This window comes from Chiloscyllium plagiosum, chromosome 1 (genome assembly GCF_004010195.1).
Source record: "Chiloscyllium plagiosum isolate BGI_BamShark_2017 chromosome 1, ASM401019v2, whole genome shotgun sequence".
Lineage (NCBI taxonomy): Eukaryota > Metazoa > Chordata > Chondrichthyes > Orectolobiformes > Hemiscylliidae > Chiloscyllium > Chiloscyllium plagiosum.
This window is the reverse complement of record NC_057710.1, coordinates 39,181,652-39,205,366: the sequence shown is the minus strand read 5'-3', so window position 1 is coordinate 39,205,366 and position 23,715 is coordinate 39,181,652. Positions and strand designations below refer to the sequence as shown.

The 23,715-nt window shown below is 40.7% G+C and overlaps 1 protein-coding gene across 5 annotated transcripts in view; it reads right to left on the bottom strand.

Moving 5' to 3' along the window:
• LOC122540110 (WD repeat-containing protein 7) overlaps positions 1-23,715 on the bottom strand; it is a 674,231-nt gene that overhangs the window by 637,343 nt on the left and 13,173 nt on the right. For all 5 annotated transcript variants that reach the window (XM_043675451.1, XM_043675605.1, XM_043675690.1 and 2 more), the window contains one exon: positions 243-414. In XM_043675451.1, coding sequence (XP_043531386.1) covers positions 243-401 — 159 coding nt within the window. In that variant the 5' untranslated portion in view covers positions 402-414. The remainder of the gene's footprint in view (positions 1-242; positions 415-23,715) is intronic.

Below are 23,715 nucleotides of genomic sequence, written 5' to 3'. Positions count from 1 at the left end.
TTGGTTTATGCGAAGGTTGGTAGGGTGGAAGGTGAGCACCAGGGGCGTTCTGTCCTTAATACGGTTGGAGGGGTGGGGTCTGAGGGCGGAGGTGCAGGATGTGGACGAGATGCATTGGAGGACTTAAATTAACGACTAAACATAAAGATAAATTCTTGTATAGGCTTGGTGATCCAAAGACATCATCCTTGTAATATAACATTCTTAACAAAAAACAAAACTTTGCACTATTAAGAACTGACCTCCAATTTTGAAGTTAGATCCCAAAGACAAATCTGTCCATCATGACATCCTGTAACAATGGTTGCCAAATCATCCATAACCAGTAATGTTGAAATACAATGTGTAGGAGCTTTGGGGCCCCACAGTACTATGGGCAACACAAGGCTATTTGCAGCCATTTTTGGTTTCGGCCTGTTTTAAAAACAAAATTTAAGAGGTGGGTAATAATAGTTAGATCAAAATGCAACAGCACAATTATTGCACACAATCACAACATCCTGCAATTGCTTCATTACTTACTAGAGACAAAAAAACTGCACATGTTGAAATCCAAAGTAAACAGGCAGGAGGCTGAAAGAACACAGCAAGCTAGGCAGCATCAGGAGATGGAGCAGTCAATGTTTCAGGTATAACCCTTCTTCAGGACTTTACTTGAAATGCTGACTACATCACCTTCTGATGCTGCCTGGCTTGTTGTGTCCTTCCAGATTCCTGCTTGTCTACTCCCCATTTATTAGAAGATTAGAGCATTTGGCAAATGCAGACATATGGTATGTGGTTTCAAAATTCATTCACAGGATATGGCTGTCACTGGCTAGGCCAGCATTAGTTGGCTATCCCTAGTTGCCCCTGAGAAGGTGGTAGTGACCTGCCTTTTTAAACAGCTGCAGTACATTTGCTGTAGATCAATATGCTGTTAGGAAGGGACCTTAAGGACTTTGACCCAGAAACAATGAATGAATGAGACATATATTTCTAAGTCAGGGATGGTGAATGGTTTGGAGGAGAACTTGCAGGTGGTGGCTTTTTTCCCCTCTATGTATCTACTGCTTTAGTACTTCTAGATGGTAGTGACCATGTGATTGGAAGGTGCCTTGTTGCTATTTACTTTGAAAGAAACAAGTACTTCTATTTTAAATCAATAGAAAAAGTAAACTTATTCCAAACATTACATGAACACGAAAAAAAAATGTATTGTTCTGTGTGGACACCATTTAGAGATGTTCAGTTTCTCCCAGTTCCTTTCTCGTTACAACTAGTAACAGAGTAACCACAAACTAAGAATGGTTTCAATTTCACGACCCATTTTTTTTTGCTGTTGGCTAGTGTCTGTGGTACACTTGCCAAAAACAAAATGTATGACTCCAAACCTACTCTTGGCTATTGTCTTGCAGTCCACATTTCCTTTTCTTGAAATTTTCTCCCATGTTTCCAATCCCTAAATTAAGTGATTTCTCTTGCCCAAATGTCCTTACATCAGCACTTTTTTTTTTAAGATTAGATTACTTACAGTGTGGAAACAGGCCCTTCGGCCCAACAAGTCCACACCAACCCGCCGAAACGCAACCCACCCATACCCCTACATTTACCCCTTACCTAACACTACGGGCAATTTAGCATGGCCAATTCACCTGACCTGCACATCTTTGGACTGTGGGAGGAAACCGGAGCACCCGGAGGAAACCCACGCAGACACGGGGAGAACGTGCAAACTCCACACAGTCAGTCGCCTGAGGTGGGAATTGAACCCGGGTCTCTGACGCTGCGAGGCAGCAGTGCTAACCACTGTACCACCGTGCCGCCCACTTCTTAATTTTGCAACTGGTAGTTTTTAATCTCCAATGATCCATTACTTTGAAAGTTTTGACGTAACCCAGTATGTTTTCAACGCAATTACATGTTATGCATGAGGCAGAGGAGATGGGTGTGTATATGTCTGTGCTTCACACCCTCGCCTACACATGCTCTCCTGTCGCACCTGCCCTGACATCCTTGCCTGACCTTTAAGCTCCCATCTGTATCAGGAATAGATACTGTTGGTCAATACGTCCATTCATACAGCAAATCTGAACTTGAGCTGTTTTCTGATTTTGGCATTCTCCACACAATTTCAATGAACAGAAGGTATTTTTCAGCCTTCTAGACTCATGTTCAATACCAGCTACCAGCACTCAATCAAGGAATGGGAAACACAGGAAGTCACAAACAGACTTTTTGTGATAAAGTCCATTTATCGTATGGCAAGCTGTGAACTATGATGGTGAGAGTGGTCCATGAGAAACAATTTCAGGACAAGTCAAGATTCTGTACAGCCAACCCCCCACTGTCAGGGGCTAAGTTAAAAACCCTTATAGAAGTGCGGAATGACACAATGCTATAAATTACTCAGTAGCATACCCTCTGCATAACAAGTGTCAGACTAACCATCTTAATTTCAGCAAATGAGGAGGTCATCATTTGGTTTCAAGAACTTTTATTTTGTGAATGCAAATCAAGTTCAATGACTTTACTTTTTCAGATCAAAAGTATTGGCCAAGCATCTGTGATGACTGACAACTCCTCAGCAAACATCACAAAAGGAAATCTCATTATCACATTCCAGTTTCTCAAACATGTTGAGCACATAATACTTATATTACAATATTACAACAGCAAATACACTCCACAAAAAAGTATATTAGCAGTGAAGTGCTTTGAGACATCCAATAGTTATAATAAGTGCTTTTCAAAAGCAAATCCTTTTGTGCAGAACTTAACTTTTTAAAAACAAATTAATTTTTCCAAGAATGGATAAACAGAATGGATAAAGAACAATCATAATTGGTTACATCTGCTGCAGAACTGAAAAATTCTTTATGGGTTTAATAAAATGCTATCGATGAAGAGTTTTAAAATGTATAGTTTATTAGGTACAACAATTTCAAGTAAGTATTTGTAGGCATCAGGATAATATTCAGAGAGCTGCCAGCCTCATCGCGCACATGCGGGACTCTAACTGCAGTGTTGATAATATAGTTCATCAAGTGTATGCTGGAGGAACTGAGCAGATCAGGAAAGTCGTGTGGAGAGAGAAACAGTTAATTTCTAGAGTGTGATCTCACTCTTGTTCAGAACTGAAAGGAGCTGGAAAACACTGGCTTTTATTTTGTAGACAGAGAGGGAGTGAGAGCAAAGGGAACAGATAGCGAAGGTGCCCAGGTCTAAACTAGAGGGTAAAAGGTTAAAGGAGAGAGGGGAAAGATTTGAGAGGGAGGTATGGGTAACTTTTTCTCACAAAGCTGGTACAATTATGACATTTAGAAGGTATTTGGATGGGTATAGGAATAGGAAGGGATGAGAGAAATATGGGCCAAATTCTGGTGAAAAGGGACGAGATCAGATTGGGATGGCTGGTTGGTGCAGGTGAGTTGGAACGGTCTGCTTCCGTGCTTTATAACTCTGTGACTTATTTCATTAGATGTCTCACATGGCAATACACATCCTACACAACATTTAAACTTTAAAGATAAATTTTGATCCAACGGATGTTTGATTCCAACCAGGTGTTGTCTGCCGATGAATTCTGTAACAAATGCATTTTTAAGAGTGGTTTGATTGTACAGTTGTCAGTTACACACAGCAAAAGGTCACTCTTTACTGCCTTTTAAACAGATCGCCATCAACTAAGCTGAATCAAATCCAATAAATACTGTTCCAGTTAATTATCAAGCTTTATTTACAGTTTCAACCCACTTGCATGTAGAATATAACATTTCTTTTACTTTATTAGGACTTTTAATATGGTATTAGCTTGAAACAAAATCTGCAAAAACGTGCCAACCTCAACATGCACCATCTCAACAACTGTAAAGTTACAGCCCTTGGCATCACTGCTCAATGTGTTGCTGCAAATTTCCACTGTTCACATCATCTCTACATTCAGTTAATGATCTAGCTTTAGGCATGGAACATTTCACATCATCGCAGCTAAATAGAAAATCTAAGATCGGTACCAGCTAAAAGCATCCACAGCGAATACAAGTTAATTTGCTAAATACGAAAAAGAGAAATTATAATACATTAAAATTGAAGTCCATTGTGTGATAAATATTAATACATGAACACCTGTCCAAATGTACTGAGATTGTTAACGCAAATAACTGTATACAGTGATAGCTTGTTTTATATATATTTACATGTAAAAAACATCCCAGAAAGCATTATCTAAAAAAGAATTGATACAGATACAGGGTAGTAGATTTCAAATATTCAGCAAACAGGTAGATATTAACAAGTGAATGGAAGACAACACGTATTATCGTTCGGAAGTAATAGTAGTAGAGGAGTTGGGAAGTCATGTTCCAGCGGTATAGCACATTGGTTAGGTAACTGATGAAACATTGCCTTCAATTCTAATCTCCCTGCTAAAGGAAAGATGTTGTGAAATTTTAAAGGGTTCAGAAAAGATTTACAAGGATGTTGCCAGGGTTGGAAGGTTTCAGCTACAGGGATAGGTGAATCGCTAAGGTTTTTTCCCAGGCTGGGTGAGTCAAAACTGGAGGGCACAGGTTTAAGGTGAGAGGGGGAAGATTTCAGAGGGACCTAAGGGGCAACGTTTTCACACGGAAGGTGGTGCATGTATGGAAATGATAGGTGAATAGCTAAGGTTTTTTCCCAGGCTGGGTGAGTCAAAACTGGAGGGCACAGGTTTAAGGTGAGGGGGAAGATTTCAGAGGGACCTAAGGGGCAACATTTTCACACGGAAGGTGGTGCATGTATGGAAATGAGTTACTAGAGGTGGAGGCTGGTACAATTATAATATTTAAAAGGCATCTGGATGGGTCTATGAATAGGAAGGGTTTAGACGAAAATGGGACAAATGCTGGCAAATGGGACTAGATTAATTTAGCATGAACAAGTTGGCCCGAAAGGCCTATTTCCATGCTGAATATCTCTATAACTCTTAAAAAGAAATTCACCGATTCTGATGATGGTCGACTCAAAGACACCCGTCATCACCACAGAGTTGGCTCACAGTCTGCTGACTTTTCTGTTCCCTCCCTGAGAAATACTACATCACCACTCCACAAACCAACAGTCACAAGCACCAACTTTTGCCAGACTGCAAGAATTTCAGGTATCATAGCTAAGGCTTGGTGATCAGAATTGGATACAATATTTTAGCGGAGTTTAAGATTTACTGTAAATAAATGCATAGGAATTTATAAAGTGCAGGACCCTGTGCAAGTATGCTTTCAAGAAAATCAACTTGTCTTGAAACCTTCACATCTTCTTGTACATCAGATCAGATTGTATTGTTTCCGCACACATCCTAACAGATAAGCAAATACAAAGCACCTTTAATGGCATAACTTTATCAAGTGTCCTCCCTTGAGCGGTCACATTTTATTAAGGGCTCTATTAGTTATTACACACACACACACACACACAAAACTCCTTCATTTTTACTTGGACCAGCTCTCCCTGATAAAGGTCCCATTTCAACTTGCTCCATTTAATTTATGGTGTCTCTTTCCCTTTTCTCTTCCAAAACTTCAATTCTTTGCATTGAACTTTATCTGCCATAAGTATATTCAAGTCAACAGCCTGCCTTTGCCCTCTATAGTCAGCTACAGTCCTCTTCACTTTTTGTTATACTTAAACTATGTATTCATTGGCAAACTTTGAAATTATGCCACCATGCCAAAGACCAGCTCACCATATCAAAATATATACTTGGGCAATTAAATGGTGGCTTTGCCAACAACATCCACATTGCATATTGTTATTAAAAAGTCATTTACCCAAATATTGACACTTACTACTGTCTTCTGTATAATATCCAAATTTCTTATCCTTGCTACTTCTACCCAGTTAATCCCAGGGATTTCAATTTTGATACTATTTATTATACATGGCACTTTATCAAATCCAATTAACATCATTTAACAGTCACATTTTGTGTTCTCCAAGACTGGTTAAAGTTTTCCTTGACCAACAGAACTTCTGTTTCCTATAAAAATGCTATGGAGTCGAATGAACATGTAATTAGGCATTTTTTAATAAAGGAGCAAAGGCAAGTAACTTGCATTATTTCAGAATGCATTAATAGGTGTCCCAACTGTCCTGCTACAAAGTTAAAAATCACATAACAAAGGAGCAGTGCTCTGAAAGCTAGTACTTCCAAATAAACCTGTTGGACTATAACCTGGTGTTGTGTGCTTTTTAACTTTGTCACCCCAGTCCAACATCAGCACCTCCACATCATCCTGCTACAGTCATGGGAAAACAAAGGAAAAATACTACTCCACTGATCCCTTGAAATATGAATTCTGCCACCCCTCATCAGTTTGACAACAATTTGCACTGTATACATAATGAGCAAAATGTTAACAATACAGTATATAACATTTCACGAATAAGTAAAGATACTGATTTACCTTTCTGGAATTGCCCATTTCCCTTTGGCAGAAACAAAACGTCGAGATCTCACAAATACTTTCCTTATGTTCTTACAAGCAAAGTAATGCATGATAAAGCGATTTATTCACTGTTTTAGCGTGACAAGAACACATCCAAGCCTCACATTAATTAACTGAACAAAATAAACAATTTCAGGAACTGATCCATCTGCACAGCTCTGCATCAGGTAATCAATATTTATAGAGCTTTCAGTGGATAGGACATTACATGTTCAATGAGACATTATACTTTTGCAAACATGAAATGTACTGTACATTTTTGTGAAATGTACACAATAAAACTGAGTTGTGGAATATTGCAAACGTCTGACTTATGTGTTACTGGGAATATCATTTGTAGTTTGGGAATTAAAATGGGATAGTGCAATTCAAGAGCGTGGAAGTCTAATACACCTAAAAACATGGGCTAACATGGCTTTAGGAAGTCAATAGCTAGTAAAGTAAGAAACAGCAGGTGGGCTTGCAGATATAGTATCTATGTTGCTAAAAGAAACTGAATATTTTCAAAACATCAACAAAGAGGAAAGGATGGTGAGGTAACATGTTGGTATGGATTGGAATAAGTTGGTAAGGATTGGATAGCGAGATCTTGAGTGGAAAAACAGAATCCACAGGCATGGAGGTAAGAAATAAAGACAAGACAACACTGACAGCAGTCGAAAGGTCTCCTAACAGTAGTTATATAGTGGGACACAGAATAAATCAGGAGATAATAAGAACCTGGGAACAAAGGCAAAACAAAGTCATAGGTGACTTTCATATTCATGTCAATTGGGATAATCAGATTGTTAGACGAAGTCAAGAAGAAGAATTTGGGACAGTTTCTTAGAACAATACATGATGGATCCAACCAAGGATCAGGCTGTTTTAGATGTGGTAATGTGTAACGAGGCAGGTTTTGTAAATGATGTCAGAGTAAAAGATCCCCGCGGAAACCATGGCCATCATGTGGTACGATTTAGTGTTCAGTCTCAGGGGGAAGACCTTGGGTGAGAGACAACTGTGCTAAGGTCAAGTAAGCGTAATTACAAAGGAATGAGGGTAGAGCTGACAGGAGCAGACTGGGAAAGTAGTTCAGCAGCAAAAACAATGACAAATGCTTAAGAAAATAGTCTATGGCTCACAACAAAGACATATTCCAGTGAGGAAAAAGATTCTTAGGAGGGAATTAGCCAACTATGGTTAACCAGGGAAGTTAAGGAGAGCATCAGATTGAAGCAAACATAACATGCAGTGTGCAAAGATTAGTGGTAAGCCAGAGAATTGGAAAGTTTGAACATCCAATAAAAGAGAAAAAATAAACTTAGAGGGTAAACTTGTACATTATATCAAAACAGACAGCAAGAGCTTCTTTAAATATACAAAAAAGGAAGCGAGAAGCCAAAGTAAATATAGGCTCTTCACAAAATGTCATTGTAGAAAGAATAGTGGGGAATCAGGAAATGGCAGTGGAATTGAATAAATTCTTTCTTCAATTGTCTTCACAGTCTTCATAGTAGAAGACATTAAATGGTATTCTAAAATTACTAAACATTCAAGGGGTAAAAGGACAAGAAATAAATACAATTACTAAAATAAAGAAAAAAGACTAACTTTGGAGGCTAAAGACCAATAAGTCCCCTGGGTATAATGTGGTACATTTGGAGATATTAAAGGAAGTAGCTATAGAGATAGTGGATACACTGGTATTAACCTTGCAGGAATCCTTACATCCTGGAAAACAGCCAATATAACAAGAGAACAAAAAATAGTGTAGGTAAAGGCCAGTTATCTTAATGTCTTATTGGGAAAATGTTGGAATCTATTATAAAAGGATGCAATCATACAGCACAAAGACATATAATATGTGCAACATGATCAAGCAGAATCAGCATGGTTTCATGAAGGAGAAAATCATGCCTGACCAATTTACTACAATTCTTTGAGGTGCTAACAGGCGAGATAAATAAACAAGAAGCGGTGTATGTACACATCGAGATTTTCAGAAGGTGTTTGATAAGGCATCACACATTAGGCTTCTCAATAGCCCATGGTGTTGGAGGTAGGATATTAGCATGGATAAGGGATTGGCTAAATAATAAGGATAGTTAGAATTAGGGGGACATGTTTAGGAAAGCAAGCTGTAACTAGTGGTGTGCCACAGGGATCAGTGCCAGGGCCACAATTACTCTCAATATATATTAATGACCCGAATGAGTAAAATGTAACTTCGATAGCTAAGTTTGTGGATGTCACAAAACCAGGTTGCAAGGCAAGTGATGAGGAATATGGACAGGTTATGTGAGTGTTTAAAGAATTTTCAAGGATCAGGCTCGCAGGAAAGTAGTCTGACACAGAACAAACGACCGAGAGACGAGTCTGCTAGAATATAAGTGTTTTATTCCCCGCAGCGTCGCCACAACCAGGTCTCGTACTTACAACGGGTCTGGTTTTATACTCACTCTACGTGTTACCGAACTGGGAGCCGTCAGTTCTCGTAGAGCGGTTGCCAACAACCGCTCGGCGGTTAGACGTAACCCGGAGCAGACTCTACCGAACTGGGGACTTTCCCAGCTTATATACTCTTTCGAGATCTAAACATTCATGCGAACAACAGGGCAAGACTAAGCAACACCTTCCATTCCGGTAACATATTCATAATAAGATTCACACATGTATTGGGACATAATTTTAACCCTTTCACCACAGTGAGTAAGAAAAAACTTGGCAGGTGGAATATATTATGGAGAAACGGGAGGTTATACATTTTGGACAGAGGAGCTAAATATTACTTAAATCGACAAAGACTGCAGAAAGCTACAGAAAGGGGATTTGGAAGCCCTTGCCCATGTATCGTCACGTGTACCCCAAAACTTTGTGGAACTTTAAGGAAGAGATTGCTGGGCCCCTTGTTGACAGAGATGTATCGAAAGCCATGGGTGAGTTGCCCGAAGGCTGGAGATTGACTAATCTGGTGCCATTATTTAAGAAACGTGTTAAGGAAAAGCCAGGGAACTACAGACCGGTGAGTCTGACGTCAGTGGTGGGTAAATTGTTGGAGGAGATTCTGAAGTACAGAATTTATATGCATTTGGAAAGACAAGGACTGATTAGGGATAGTCAAAATGGCTTTGTGCATGGGAAATTGTGCCTCACTAATTTGATTGAGTTTTTTGAGGATGTTGCAAAGACAATTGAAGAAGGCAGAGCAATAGATGTTATCTATAAGGACTTCAGTAAGGCATTTGTCAAAAGCTCTGCATGGTACACTGGTTTGCCAGGTTAGGTCACATGGAATCCAAAGGGACACAAAATTGACTTGAAGGCAGGAGACAAAGATCAGTAGTACAGGATTGTTTTTCAGACTGGAAGCCTATGACCAGAGGTGTGCCACAAGGATTAGAGCTGGGTGCACGGTTTTTCATCACTTATATTAAATGATTTAAATGAGAATATAGGAGGTATGGATAGTAAGCTTTCAGATGACACCAAAATAGGTGGTGTAATGGGACAGTGAAGATGGTTTTTTTAATGTACAATGGAACCTTGATCAGATTCGCCAATGGACCAAGAAGTGGCAGTTGGAATTTAATTTAGATAAATGTGAGTTGTTGCATTTTAGTAAGGCAAACAAGGGCAGGACTTATACAATTAATGGTAGGAACCTAGGGAGTTTTGCTGAATAAAGAGACAGCAGGGTGAAATGCATAGTTCCTTGAAAGTCTGTGGAGTCGCAGGTAGACAGGATGGTGAAGGTGGTGCTTGGCATACCTGCCTTCATTGGTCAGTGCACTGACTATTGAAGTTAGGACATCATATCATAGAGTTATGGAATCCTAGAGATGTACAGCACGGAAACAGACCCTTCGGTCCAACTTCGACCAGATATCCCAACCCAATCTAATCCCACCTGCCAGCACCTGGCCCATATCCCTCCAAATCCTTTTTATTCATACACCCATCCAGATGCCTTTTAAATATTGCAATTGTACCAGCCTCTACCACTTCCTCTGGCAGTTCATTCCATACACGTACCACCCTCTGCATGAAAAAGTTGCCTCTTAGGTCTCATGTCTTTCCCCTCTCACCCTAAACTTATGCCCTCTAGTTCTGGACTACCCCACCCCAGGGAAAAGACTTTGTTTATTTATCCAATCCATGCCCCTCATAATTTAATAAACCTCTAAGGTCACCCCTCAGCCTCCGACGCTCCAGGGAAAACAGCCACAGCCTGTTCAGCCTCTCCCGATAGCTCAAATCCTCTAAGCCTGGCAACATCCTTCTGAATCTTTTCTAAACCCTTTCAAGTTTCACAACATCTTTCCGATAGAAAGGAGACCAGAATTGCATGCAATATTCCAACAGTGGCCTAACCAATGTCCTGTAGAGCCATAACATGACCTCCCAACTCCTGTACACAATACTCTGACCAATAAAGGAAAGCATACCAAATGCCGCCTTCACTACCCTATCTACCTCCGACTCCACTTTCAAGGAGCTATGAACCTGCACTCCAAGGTCTCTTTGTTCAGCAACACTCCCTAGGACCTTACCATTAAGTGTATAAGTCCTGCTAAGATTTGCTTTCCCAAAATGCAGCACTTCACATTTATCTAAAATTAAACTCCATCTGCCACTTCTCAGCCCAATGGCCCATCTGATCAAGATCCTATTGTAACCAGAGGTAACCTTCTTCGTTGTCCACTACACCTCCAATTTTGGTGTCATCAGCAAACTTACTAACTATACCTCTTATGCTCATATCCTAATCATTTATATAAATGACAAAAAGTAGAGGATCCAGCACCGATCCTTGTGGCACTCCACTGTCACAGTCTGAAAAACAACCTTCCATCACCACCCTCTGTCTTCTACCTTTGAACCAGTTCTGTACTCAAATGGCGAGTTCTCCCTGTAATCCATGAGATCTAACCTTGCTAACCAGTCTCCCATGGGGAACCTTGTCGAATGCCTTACTGAAGTCCATGTCGATCACATCTACCACTCTGCCCTCATTAATACTCTTTGTTACTTCTTCAAAAAACTCAATCCAAGTTTGAGACACATGATTTCCCACGCATAAAATTGCAGCTGTGTCGGCTAGTGGTGAGCCCCCTTTTAGAATACTTTGTTCAATTCTGTTCTCCCTTTCCAAATGAAACATAATGTTAACCTTGAAATTGTGCAGAAAAGATTTACAAGGATGTTGCCTAGATTCGGAGGGTTTGAGCTATACAGTGAATAGGTTGGTGCTTTTTTCCCCTGGAGGTTTGGAGGCCAAGAGGTGACTTTATAGAGGTTCATAAAATCATGAGGGACATGGATGAGTTACTAGCCAAGGTCTTTTTCCCCAGGATAGGAGAGTCCAGAAGAAGGTTCTCTTTTGAGGGCATAGTTTAAGGTGAGAGGAGAAAGATTTAACAGAAACGCAAGGGACAATATTTTCATGCAGAGCTCAGTACATGTATGGAATGAGCTGCCAGAGGAAGTGGTGGAGATTGGTACAATTACAACATTTAAAAGGCATCTGGATGGGTACATGAATAGGAAGGGTGGATGCTGCCTGACCTGCTGTGCTGTTCCAGCAATAAAGTTTCAACTTTGATCTCCAGCATCTGCAGACCTCACTTTCTCCTCCCAGAGGGTCTACTTCCATGCTATGCATCTCAGTGACTCTAATCGAATTGAATGGCAGAACAGACACAATGGGCTGAATGGATTATTTGTGTTTTATAATCTTATTCAGTGAACTCTGAAAGCTTAAGAGACCAATTTGCATCATCAAAACAAAGAAGAAATTGCAACAAATGGATAAATCATAATAATTAAATATAGCCTGGAGCAGACCACGTTATTATGGAAATTGTGGAGCTTAAGGCAGCTCTCTGGTTTCAACCTATCTGGGAATCTGTTAGTTGGACAAGATATGTAGCTTGAAGCTGGGAGAATATTTGAGTAGATGAAGCAGCGCTAGATGGCACAAGAACACCTGCTATCAGACCCCAGGCAGATATGGCTCAGAAGATGTCCCATGGAAAACACTAGGGCAAAATAGAAGCATTGGGAGTCCCTGGTAGTTCACTGCAGTGAATAGTTAGTTGAAGAAAGCCCATAAGCAGGATTTCCTTAGCACAGCTAAAAAAGCTAGTAAAATTCAGCAGCAGCTCAGGTCAAGCTGGATAATAGTACCCAAAATTCTGCTGGTAATTAGACACAAAACTGGTCTTGAGAGAACAGATTAGATTACCAAGAAATAAGCAGTTATTGAGGCAGACTGAGTCAGGAAGGCTACATCTTGACAAGTGAAAAATCAGAATCCGTTGTAAAGTGCTGTGATCAGAATGCCTCTGACGTTGGTAACTATTTTGATTACACTGGCCATTAAAAGCGTGGGGTTCACCGACAACTTGCCAGTTAACACATACTTACCTCATTTTAATTCTCAATGTTAGAGTCACAGTTGTGTATATAGTTTAGAATTGTTCGCTTGCTTGTTCGGTATACCTGTTGACTCATGACTGTAGATGTTTCTTTTGTTAAAGTCTATGTAGTTTCTTCCACACATTCTGTTCTTTAAGATTATGGTCTATCAAGCCAGATCATTACAAAGATCCAGCTTGTCCAGTATTCTTAGGAAATGACAAAACATTCACATTTTTTAATGCATCACACACACATCAATAGACAAAATGGAGTCTCCAAAAAGACTGGCACACACCAAGATTGTCAACAATCTGAAACAAATAAAATATGGCTGAAAATCAACAATGAATAAAAGCATAATACCAAGGCCACTGACAAAAGTTAAATTTCCTATTTAGTAATGGAATTTTAGAAATCATATTAATACTATGCAGTTTTATTTTCCAGTGTGGACTGTTCACTAAAAAGAAATCAAATGGTCTCATGCATGGCATGCAAACAATGGAATGGCAAATGAACTTCTAAAGACAAAACTGCAACCAAACTCAATACTCCCCAAATTCTCTTTGGGACAGAAAAATCAAAGAACTTAAAAAATACAACTTGTGCAAATAAGAAACAAAGAAGAATTAGGTGGGGTAAATTTGCCATGATAAAGGAGGTTTCGTTTTCTTTGGGTAGTTAATAGAACATACCTTGAGGACTGACGATGCTGCACTCACAGTCATAGAGTCCTACAGCACAGAAACAGGCCCTTTGGCCCAAACTGGTCCATGATTGACATTTTGGTGAGCAGCGCTAACCCCATTTCCCTGCACTTGGCTAATTAAATGCTGGATAACACTATTTAACCTTGAAATCTAGTTTGGATAATTCGAAATTCGGTTAGTCAAATGCCAAATAGTTGAGGTTCCTCTGTATTTGTCCAAATGCCTTTTAAATGCTGTTAATGTACCCACCTCAACCACTTCCGCTGGCAGTTCATTTTATATGCGTACCACCTTCTGTGTAAAAGGGTTGTTCCTCAGGCTCCCATTTATTCTAGCGATTTTTGAGAATTTATTCTTTCCCCTCTAACATAAACTGATGCCCCCTGGGAAAACAACTGAGTGCATTCACCCTATCCATGCCTCTCATGATCTTACACACTTCTATAAGATCCACCTCTCAGCCTCCTACACTCTAAAGAGAAAAAGTCCTAGTTTGCCCAATCTCTCTATATAATTCAGTCTTTTGAGTTATGGCAACATCCTTGTAAATTTCTTCTTCACTTTTTCCATTCCCTATAGCAAGTTGACTAAAACAGAACACAATACTGCAAGTATGGCCTCACCAGCATCCTGTACAACTGCAACATAATTTCCCAACTTCTATACCCAATGCCCTGACTGATGAAGGCCAGTGTGACAAAAACCTTCTTCACTGCCCTGTCTACCTGTGACACCACTTTCAGAGAACCGTGCACCTGAACTCCAAGATCTCTCTGATCCACTACACTCCTTAAGGCACAACCATTCACCATGAAACTCCTGTCATGATTTGACTTTCCAAAAGGCAACACTTACCTATATTAAACTGCATTTGCCATTTCTTCACACACTTTCCCAGTTGATCAAGGTCCTGCTGCAATTTCTGATAACCTTCCTCATTGTCAATGATACAACCTACTTTAATGTCATCTGCAAATTTACTAATCATGCCTTGCACATCTCATCTAAATCATTGATACAGATAACAAACAATAACAGGCCCAGCAGCAACCCTTGAGGCACTCCAATAGTCACAGGCCTTCAGTCCGACAAGCATCCTTCCACTATTACCCTCTGTTCCCAGTATCAAATCAATTGTTCATCCAATTTGTCAGCTCCCTTTGGATTCCATGCAATCTAACCTTCCAGAACAACTTACCATGTGGAACTAAAACAAAGGCCTTACTAAATTCCAAATAGATTACGTCACCTGTCCTGCCCTCATCAACCTTCTTGGTCACTACATCAAATAACTAACAACTTGTGAGGCATGATCTCCCAAACACGCAGCCATACTGACTACTCCTAAGCAAACCCTGTCTTTTCAAATGCAGAGGAGAAAGTGAGGACTGCAGATGCTGGAGATCAGAGCTGAAAATGTGTTGCTGGAAAAGCGCAGCAGATCAGGCAGCATCCAAGGAGCAGGAGAATTAACGTTTCGGGCATGAGCCCTTCTTCAGGAATGAAGAAGCCCTTTTTCAAATGCAAAAATAGTTTATCTCTCAGAATCTTCTCAAGTGACTTATCTGCCACACATGTTAGGCTTACTGGTCTATAGCTCCAATGCTTTTCTTTGCAGCCCTTCTTGAATAAGGGCACAACATTCGCTACCCTCCAGTATTCTGGGACCTCACCCATGGCTAATAATGATACAAAAATATCAGCCAAAACTCCTGCAATGTCTTCTCAAGTCTCTTGGATATATCTGGTCAGGACATTCATCCATTGTAATACATCCAACACCTTCTCTACTATGATATGGACTTTCCCCAAGATATCACCACTTACTTCCCCAAGTTCTCAAGTCTTCATATCTTTCTTCACAGTAAACACAGAGGAGAAATATTCATTGAGGACCTCATACAAGTAAGTGGACAGTATTCCATCACATGCCTGATTTCTCCTTTGTAAATCTTAGACCGGCATTGAGGAGACAGGGAACGAGTTACTCACTGCAGAATCCCCAGCCCAAAACCTGCTCTTGTCACCACAGCATTTATAAAGCTAGGTGAGTTCAGTTTCTGGTCAAGTTCAGCCTCAAGATTTTGATAACAGGAGATTAAGCAATGGTAATACCACTGAACATCTTGGGGAGATTGTTAGATTTTCTGTTCTTGGAGACTGGTCATTGCCGGCACTTGTGTGGCACAAATGTTACTCGCCATTCAAACTTAAATGTTGCCACATTTGGACAGACTACTTCAGTGTCTGAGAAGTTACAAATGATACTGATCTTATGATGGCAGGAAAGTCATTGATGAAGAAATGGAACATGGTTGGGCCTAGGGCACTACCCCAAAAACCTTGCACAGACGTCCTACACACAAGACGACTGATCTCCAAGAACCAAAACCATCTTCCATTGTGCTGGGCATGACTCTAAACAGAGGAAAATATTCCCTTGTTCCTAATGACTTGAGTTTGGCTTCACCTCCCAAGGACGAAGTGCTGTGTCTTACCATAGCTGATGTGAAGGAAACTCTACGCAGAGTCAACCCACATAAGGCTGCAGGACCAGATAACATCTCTGGCAGAGTGCTCAGAGGATGCTCTGGCGTACTGATGGATGTTCTCATGGGTATCGTTAACATCTCCCTGAGCTGCGCCATAGCTCCAAAGCACTACCACTATTCCCGTGCTGAAGAAGCGTCCTGTCTCAACGACTACCGCCCCATTGGGCTAAAACCCATCATCATGAAGTGTTTCAAGAGGCCCATGATGAGGTATATGAAGCACCTGGCTGCCTCTCCCTCACAGGACACCTTGAAGTTCACATATCGTCCACAACACTCAACAGATGATGCCATTTCCACCACCCTCCACCTGGCCCTCACCCACCTGGAGAAGAAAGACATCTACGTCAGATTACTGTTCACAGCCTTTAGTTCTGCATTCAACACTATCATTCCTCAGCATCTGATCTTTTGCACAGATCTGCCTGGCAATCTTTAATAATGAGTATATTTGTATGGCTTCACCAGGTTAACACTTTACCTGATGCTGGTCCTGGCATGCTTCCCACACTCTCCACTGAACCAGGACGGATTCCTTGATTTGATACTTGTGGTAAAGTAGGGGAATATGTTGATCCATGAGGTTACAAACAGAGGTTGAGTCCAACACTGCACCTGCTAATGGCCACAATATCTAATAGTTGCCCAGTTTTGACTAATCTGCAGAATGACTCACCCAGTTTTGGCATAAACCCCAAATGTTAAAAGGCGGATTTTTACAGGGTCAATGAACTGTTGTTTCTGGTGCATGGATCAACATCAGGTGGTCCATCCAGCTTCATTCCTTTTATTAGAGATTTTCTAGTGGCAAGACAGAACTGAGAGATTTGCTAGTGCAATTCAGTAGACATTTAAGAATCACACTGATGTGTATCTGGAGTCAAATGTAGGCCAGGCAAGGTAAAAATGGCAGATCTCCGTTCCATAAAGGATATTAGAGAATCATATTGTTTTGTTTTTACAACAACAACCAAGTATTTCATGCTCAACACCAGATGAGTTTTTATTTCTAAATTTCATGAGCTGAATTCACATTTCACCATACTGTGGTAAGAATCAAACCGTGTCCCTGAAGTATTAACTCGACTCTCACATTTATGCCAAGATGCCAGTTATTGAGCTAAACTGGTGGCATGATTCTCAGTCTAAGACTGTTGGGGTATCCATGAGGGCCTTGGTGTTCCAGGCCTGAAATTTAATTTAATAAGTGGAATGTGCTTTTTTTTCAGATGTGGGCTGGTCACCGCACACAGATAACTATTCAGTCTTAGGAGAGTGGGGTCTCAGTCCAACAGGCATCCCAAGGCATAACTGAGCACAAACAAATTCCTTGCATACTCAGGAGGATTTCTGGTAAAGAGCTAACTTACACTCTATTATGTACTTTAAATTTCCAAAGTACAGGCAGTTCTTCTAGAATGTGATGAGCACGTTCTTGTGCCACCCTGTGTTACAGAAAAATCACGCTTTAGAAACAGTACTTAAAAGTGTTGGCAATGTAATCGTGTTACAGCCAACACACATTTTAAAAGTTCGCTCTTTCGAAACAGTACCCCCAATTCGTCAATGATGTTATAGCGAATTCACATTAATGAGATGCATATTCTAGCAGAACGGCCTGCACACAGGAATTTTGCAGAGGGAGATCAGAATGCTAAACACGACAAGCAGAAAGAACAGAACAAAATGAACTCGTAAACTGAACAATGCAAGTTACAAATGGTCTTCATCTCTAAATACCAGAAGTTGCCTTAGCCAAATGTCACTATGATCTCCATGTCCACTTTCTCACACCCATTCCTTACTTTTTTGGGGATACAGAGGTCACTGGCAAGCTAGGGATTTATGGTCCTTCCGTAATTGCCCCTGAGAAGGAGGTGTTCAGCCACCTTGTAGCAGTCCATCCTGTCTTCTCAGAGGTAGAGATCATGTGTGGAGAAGGTGTTGTTGAAAGAGACTTGGCAAGTTGCAGTGCAGTTTGTAGGTACTATATACTGCTGCCACAGTGTGAATATAAATGGAATGAACATTTAAATTGATGGATGGGGTGCAAGACAAGCAGGCTGCTTGGTTATGGATGGTGCTAAGATTCTGTACGTTTAATTAGGGGTGCACTCAGCCAGGTGAGTACAAGGTATTTCACCATATTGTTCCTTGTTTGTGGTAGACAGGCTGTAGGACAGGACAGAGGGTCATTGATAGTGGGTGGTTCCAGTGAGAGTAATGCAATTAAATGTCATGGGGAGACAGTAAAATTGTCCCTTGGTGAAGATGGCTTATGCCTGGCAATTGTGTAGCGTAAATACTGCTTGCCACACAAGTAAGTAGTCTGCTCCCCAAGCCTAAATGCTGTCCAGGTCTTGCTAATGTGGTGAAGGACTGTTTCAGCATCTGAGGAGTTGAGAACAATGTCACCAATAATCATTCTGATTTATGAACTTATGTTGGAAGAATGGTCATTGATGAAACAGCTAAAGATGATTGAGCTAACGGCATTGCTCTCAGGAGCTCCTCAAAGCCATGTCTTAAGGCAGTGTTGCTTAGCCTCCAACAATTTCATCCAAATGTGAAATGAATCAATGTGCGATCCCAACCAAATCTTTCAAACTGTATAAGACTGTCATCATATATATGAAGCATTTTAAAATCTGTAATACGCATTTAGAGTCATGAGATGTACAGCACAGAAACACACCCTTCGATCTATCTCATCCATGCTGACCAAATATCCCAACCTAATCAAGTCCCACCTGCCAGCACCTGGCCCATATCCCTCCAAACCCTTCCTATTCACATACCCATCCATATGCCTCTTAAATGTTGTAATTGTACCAGCCTCCACCACTTCCACTGGCAGCTCATTCCATACACGCACCACGCTCTGCGTGAAAAAGTTGCCCTTTAGGTCTCTTTTATATCTTTCCCTTCTCACCTATGCCTTCTGGTTCTGGATTCCCCGATCCCAGGGAAAACACTGCCTATTTATCCTATCCATGCCCCTCATGATTTTGCAAACCTCTATGAGGTCACCTCTCAGCCTTCAAAGCTCCAGGAAAAACAGCCCTAGCCTATTCAACCTCTCCCGATAGCTCAAATCCTCCAACCCTGGCAACAACCTTGCAAATCTTCTCTGAACTCTTTCAAAACTTCACAACATCCTTCTGATAGGAAGGAAATCAGAATTACATGCAATATTCCAACAGTGGCCTAACCAATGTCTTGTACAGCTGCAACATGACCTCCCAACTCCTGTATTCAATACTCTGACCAATGAAGGAAAGCATACTGAATGCTTTCTATCTACCCATGACTCCACTTTCAAGGAGCTATGAACCTGCACTCCAAAGTCTCTTTGTTCAGCAACACTCCCTAGGACCTTACCATTAAGTGTATTAAACTCCATCTGCCACTCTTCAGCTCATTGACCCATCTAATCAAGATCCCGTTGTAGTCTGAGGTAACCTTCTTCGCTGTACACTGCACCTCCAATTTTGGTGTCATCTGCAAACTTACTAACTATACCTCTTCTGCTCACATCCAAATCATTTATGTAAATTACAAAAAGTAGTGGACCCAGCATCGATCCTTGAGGCACTCCACTGGTCACAGGCCTCCAGTCTGAAAAACAACCCTCCACCACCACCACCCAGGCTTCTAACTTTGAGCCAGTTCTGTATCCAAATTGCTAGTTCTGCCTGTATTCCATGCGATCTAACCTTGCTAATGAATCTCCCATGGGAACCTTGTCAAACATCTTACTGAAGTCCATCTACCGATCTGCCCACATCAATCCGCTTTGTTACTACTTGAATCAAGTTTGTGACAAGATGAAATAAGCATGAAAAGATTTGTATATGTTAAACAAGTCTTAAAATAATAATGACAAAAGGTAATAGCTAAAGAAAATTATTCAAAAGGGAAACCACATTTGTGGTGTATTGTTTTCGCTCCATTTCTTTTCAATACAATGCACATAGGCAACCTACTCCCTGCTCTCTCCCAATAGCACAAGTAGTCAATGCACTCCAAACCCACCGACTTCCAGTTACCTAGAGAATACATCCTCACACACACTTCCTGTCAAAACTCCATTACATTCTCCAGTTTCTCCATGTCGCATCCGTTCCGATGATGCCATCTTCTATAAAAGATCCTCCAAAATGTTTAGCTTCTTCCTCAATCAGGGATTTCCCCACCACCCTAGTTGACAGGACCTCAGGTGTGTCCGACCCCTCACCCTTTCTCCAAGTTCCCACAACAGCGATAGGTATCCCCTGGTCCTCACTTACCATCCCATTAGCACCCACATCCAAAAGATCATGAGCTGCCATTTCCATCACCTCCAGCAAGATGCCAGCATGAGATACATATTCCGCTACCTTCCCTTATCAGCCTTCCACAGGGACTGTTCACTCTGGGACACTTTTTCCACTCCTCCTCTATTCCCACCACACTCTCACAGCACCTTCCCCTGCAATCATAGGTGTATCATCTGCCTATTTTCTCCCTCCTCACTATCCAAGGCCTCAGATACATCTTCCTAGTGAAGCAGCAATTTACCTACACTTCACTCAATCTAAACTCCTGTTTTTCTTGCTCACAATATGTTGTTCCTCTACACTGGGCAGACAAAACACAGAACGGGTGACTGCTTAGCAGAACATAGTTTGTCTGCAAAAATGAGCCCAGGTTTCCTGTTGCCTGCCACTTCAATGCACCACTGTGTTAGCTGGCCAACATCCCTGTATTGCTCCAGCGCAAGTTGGAAGAACAACATCTCTTTTTTCACTTGGAGACTCTGCAGTCTTCAGGACTCAATATTGAGTTCAATATGTTATGGCCTGAGCACTTTCTCCCATAGCCTTACGCCCAACTCCCAAAAAACAAATCCTATCAGCTGCTACCACAACCATCCCTTTGTCAGATACCAACGGTTCCCATCCGCAGATATTGATCCTGACCAGGCTGGCCTTTGCCCATTCCTTTTCCCTCTTTTTTCTCTCTCAGTTCCATCTCCACCTTTTGTTTACTCTTGCCCCCTACTCCCACCTTATCTTCAGTATATATATCTCAAACTTTTCCTAGCTACAATCTGTTCTGGAGATCAGAGTCGAGAGCGTGGTGCTGGAAAAATGATGGAAGGTGTTGAATGACCAGGGATGGGCCATGCACACTCACTCAACATAAAAATCCTGAGGAACTGCGCATGCTGGAAATTAGAAACACAAGCACAAATTGCTGGAGAAACTCAGCAGCTCCGGCAACATTTGTGGAGAGAAAGAGTACAATGCTGGAAAAACACAGCCGGTTAGGCAGCATTCGAGGAACAGGAGAATCAATGTTTTGAGCAAAAGCTCTTCATCAGGATTTCTGATGAAGAGTTTAAGCTCGAAATGTCGATTCTCCTGCTCCTCCAAAGCTGCCTAACAGCTGTGTTTTTCCAGCATCGTGCTCTTTCTCTCCACAAATGTTGCCGGAGCTGCTGAGTTTCTCCAGCAATTTGTGCTTGTGTTTCTAATTTCCAGCATCCGCAGGTCCTCAGGATTTTTATGTTGAGTGAGTGCGCATGGCTCATCCCTGGTCATTCAACACCTTGCATCATTTATCGACTGGAAAATATTCTGCACACTGCATTACTTTTGCTGCATTCACTTCAAAGACGCAGATGGACACGGCAATTCAAAATAGTATTTCAATCAAAATTTATTGAAAGAAATGCACCACACTGCAACCTAAATTGTCTAAACTCTATGGAAGAGGAAGAGAAACTAGTCAAAATGCAACCATGTAATCACTGTCAAGTGCCATAAAAACTCAACTGGTCCACTAACGCCCTTTATGGAAGGAAATCTGCCATCCTTACCTAGGCTGGGCTATCTGTGATTGTAGGCCCACAGCAATGTGATTGATTTTTATCTGCCCTTTGAATAATCAGGAATGGGCAATAAATGCTAGCCTAGCCGGTGATACTTGCATCCCATAAGCAAATAAATGAAACTAAATTGATATGTTGTGAGTCATTGTTTTCTGAAATTTATAAAAAAATCACAATGTTGTTGCTGCAGAATGATAAATATGGTTCACCAAGTAGTTGTAAAATTATTTTCAAAATTACAGATTCGTAATCTGGCACATTGCAATTACAAAATTATCCAACTAATATGTTGGGCATAATAAACTCATAACTTTTGAATAAACAATTAGTTATCAGGCCAGTTTGGGAAAGGTGCCATTTAATTTTCTTCTTCCAAATTATCTCCACTCAAGACCAAATTATTTATGCGTAACAAACCTACTTCCTATTTGCTAATTCATCTCCTTCACACCACCTCCAAATAACATTAAACAGTGTTGAAACAAATGCTGAAGCTTAATCAATGGCTATTTGTTATCCATATTAGTCAACTCCACTTCCCCAATTATTTCTATATGTTCATTTTAATCAATTTCCTCCATTTTCAACTACACTGTCTGGAGAACAAAAAATGTTTGTAGTTAACTTGGGGCATTCTTTGTTGCACAAACAATATTGTTTCCTTCATAAAATAAATTTTAAAACAAAATTTATGTCTCACTGAAACAAACTTCAATATAGTCATGGCAAGTGAACACAGCGAGACTAATTGATTTGCAATAGGAAATGCTAGCCGCTATATTTTTAGAAGAAAATCTATTTAATCTTGGTATTTTGATAAAATACCTAGAGGCAAGGGCAAGCTTAATGGAACATTCAACTTAACCCTCACTTATTTTGGCTAGAATGTTACATGACAGCACATTTGAAATTATATTCCCTCCACCCTATTTTACATTATTATGTCTTTACAAAGCACATCAAGCATCTGTTCAACTAGCCTTTAACAGCTAATTAATAATATGTATATAATTTGTTCTGGCTGTGCTTTAGAAATATAATAAATAATGATAATAAGTATTAGAGTATACAGTACAAGCTTCAAAACAGTTTCAACTTCATTACTATGCGAACAAGAACTTAGAGCTTACACTCCAAGTCTTCAGTCTCCTGAACTATCTCAGGAAATACTAATGACGTAACTTTCATAGGAAAAGCAGTAGGCCATTCAAGCCCTCAAGCCGGAGCCACTAATGAGATCATGGCCGATCTGTGGCTAAACTCCACATACCTGCCTTTGGCCAACACGCCTTCATACCTTAGCTTGACAAAAATCTCTCTGAGATTTAAAATTAATAACGGATTAGCATCATCTGCCATTTGTGAAAGGGAGTTCTAAAACTCCCCCGTGTTTTGAGTGTTTGATGTGCATCCTAACATCTCCTCTGAATAGTCCAGCCCTAATTTTTAGATCATGCCCTCTAGTTCTAGAATCCCCAATGGAAATATTTTATCTTTATCTACCTTGGCTTTTCCTGTCTTTTTTTTTAATTGACGCCTGGGACTTAAACGTGGCTGGCCAGCATTTATTGCCCATCTCTAGGCTTCCTTCTGAATCACTGCAATCCACCTGCTATATGCCAGGTGGCCTGTCCGGTTTCACTTCTTTGCTGATCCTTTGCAGAGACTGATAAAATTAAATGGCTTACTAGGCCTTTTAGAGCCAACCACAT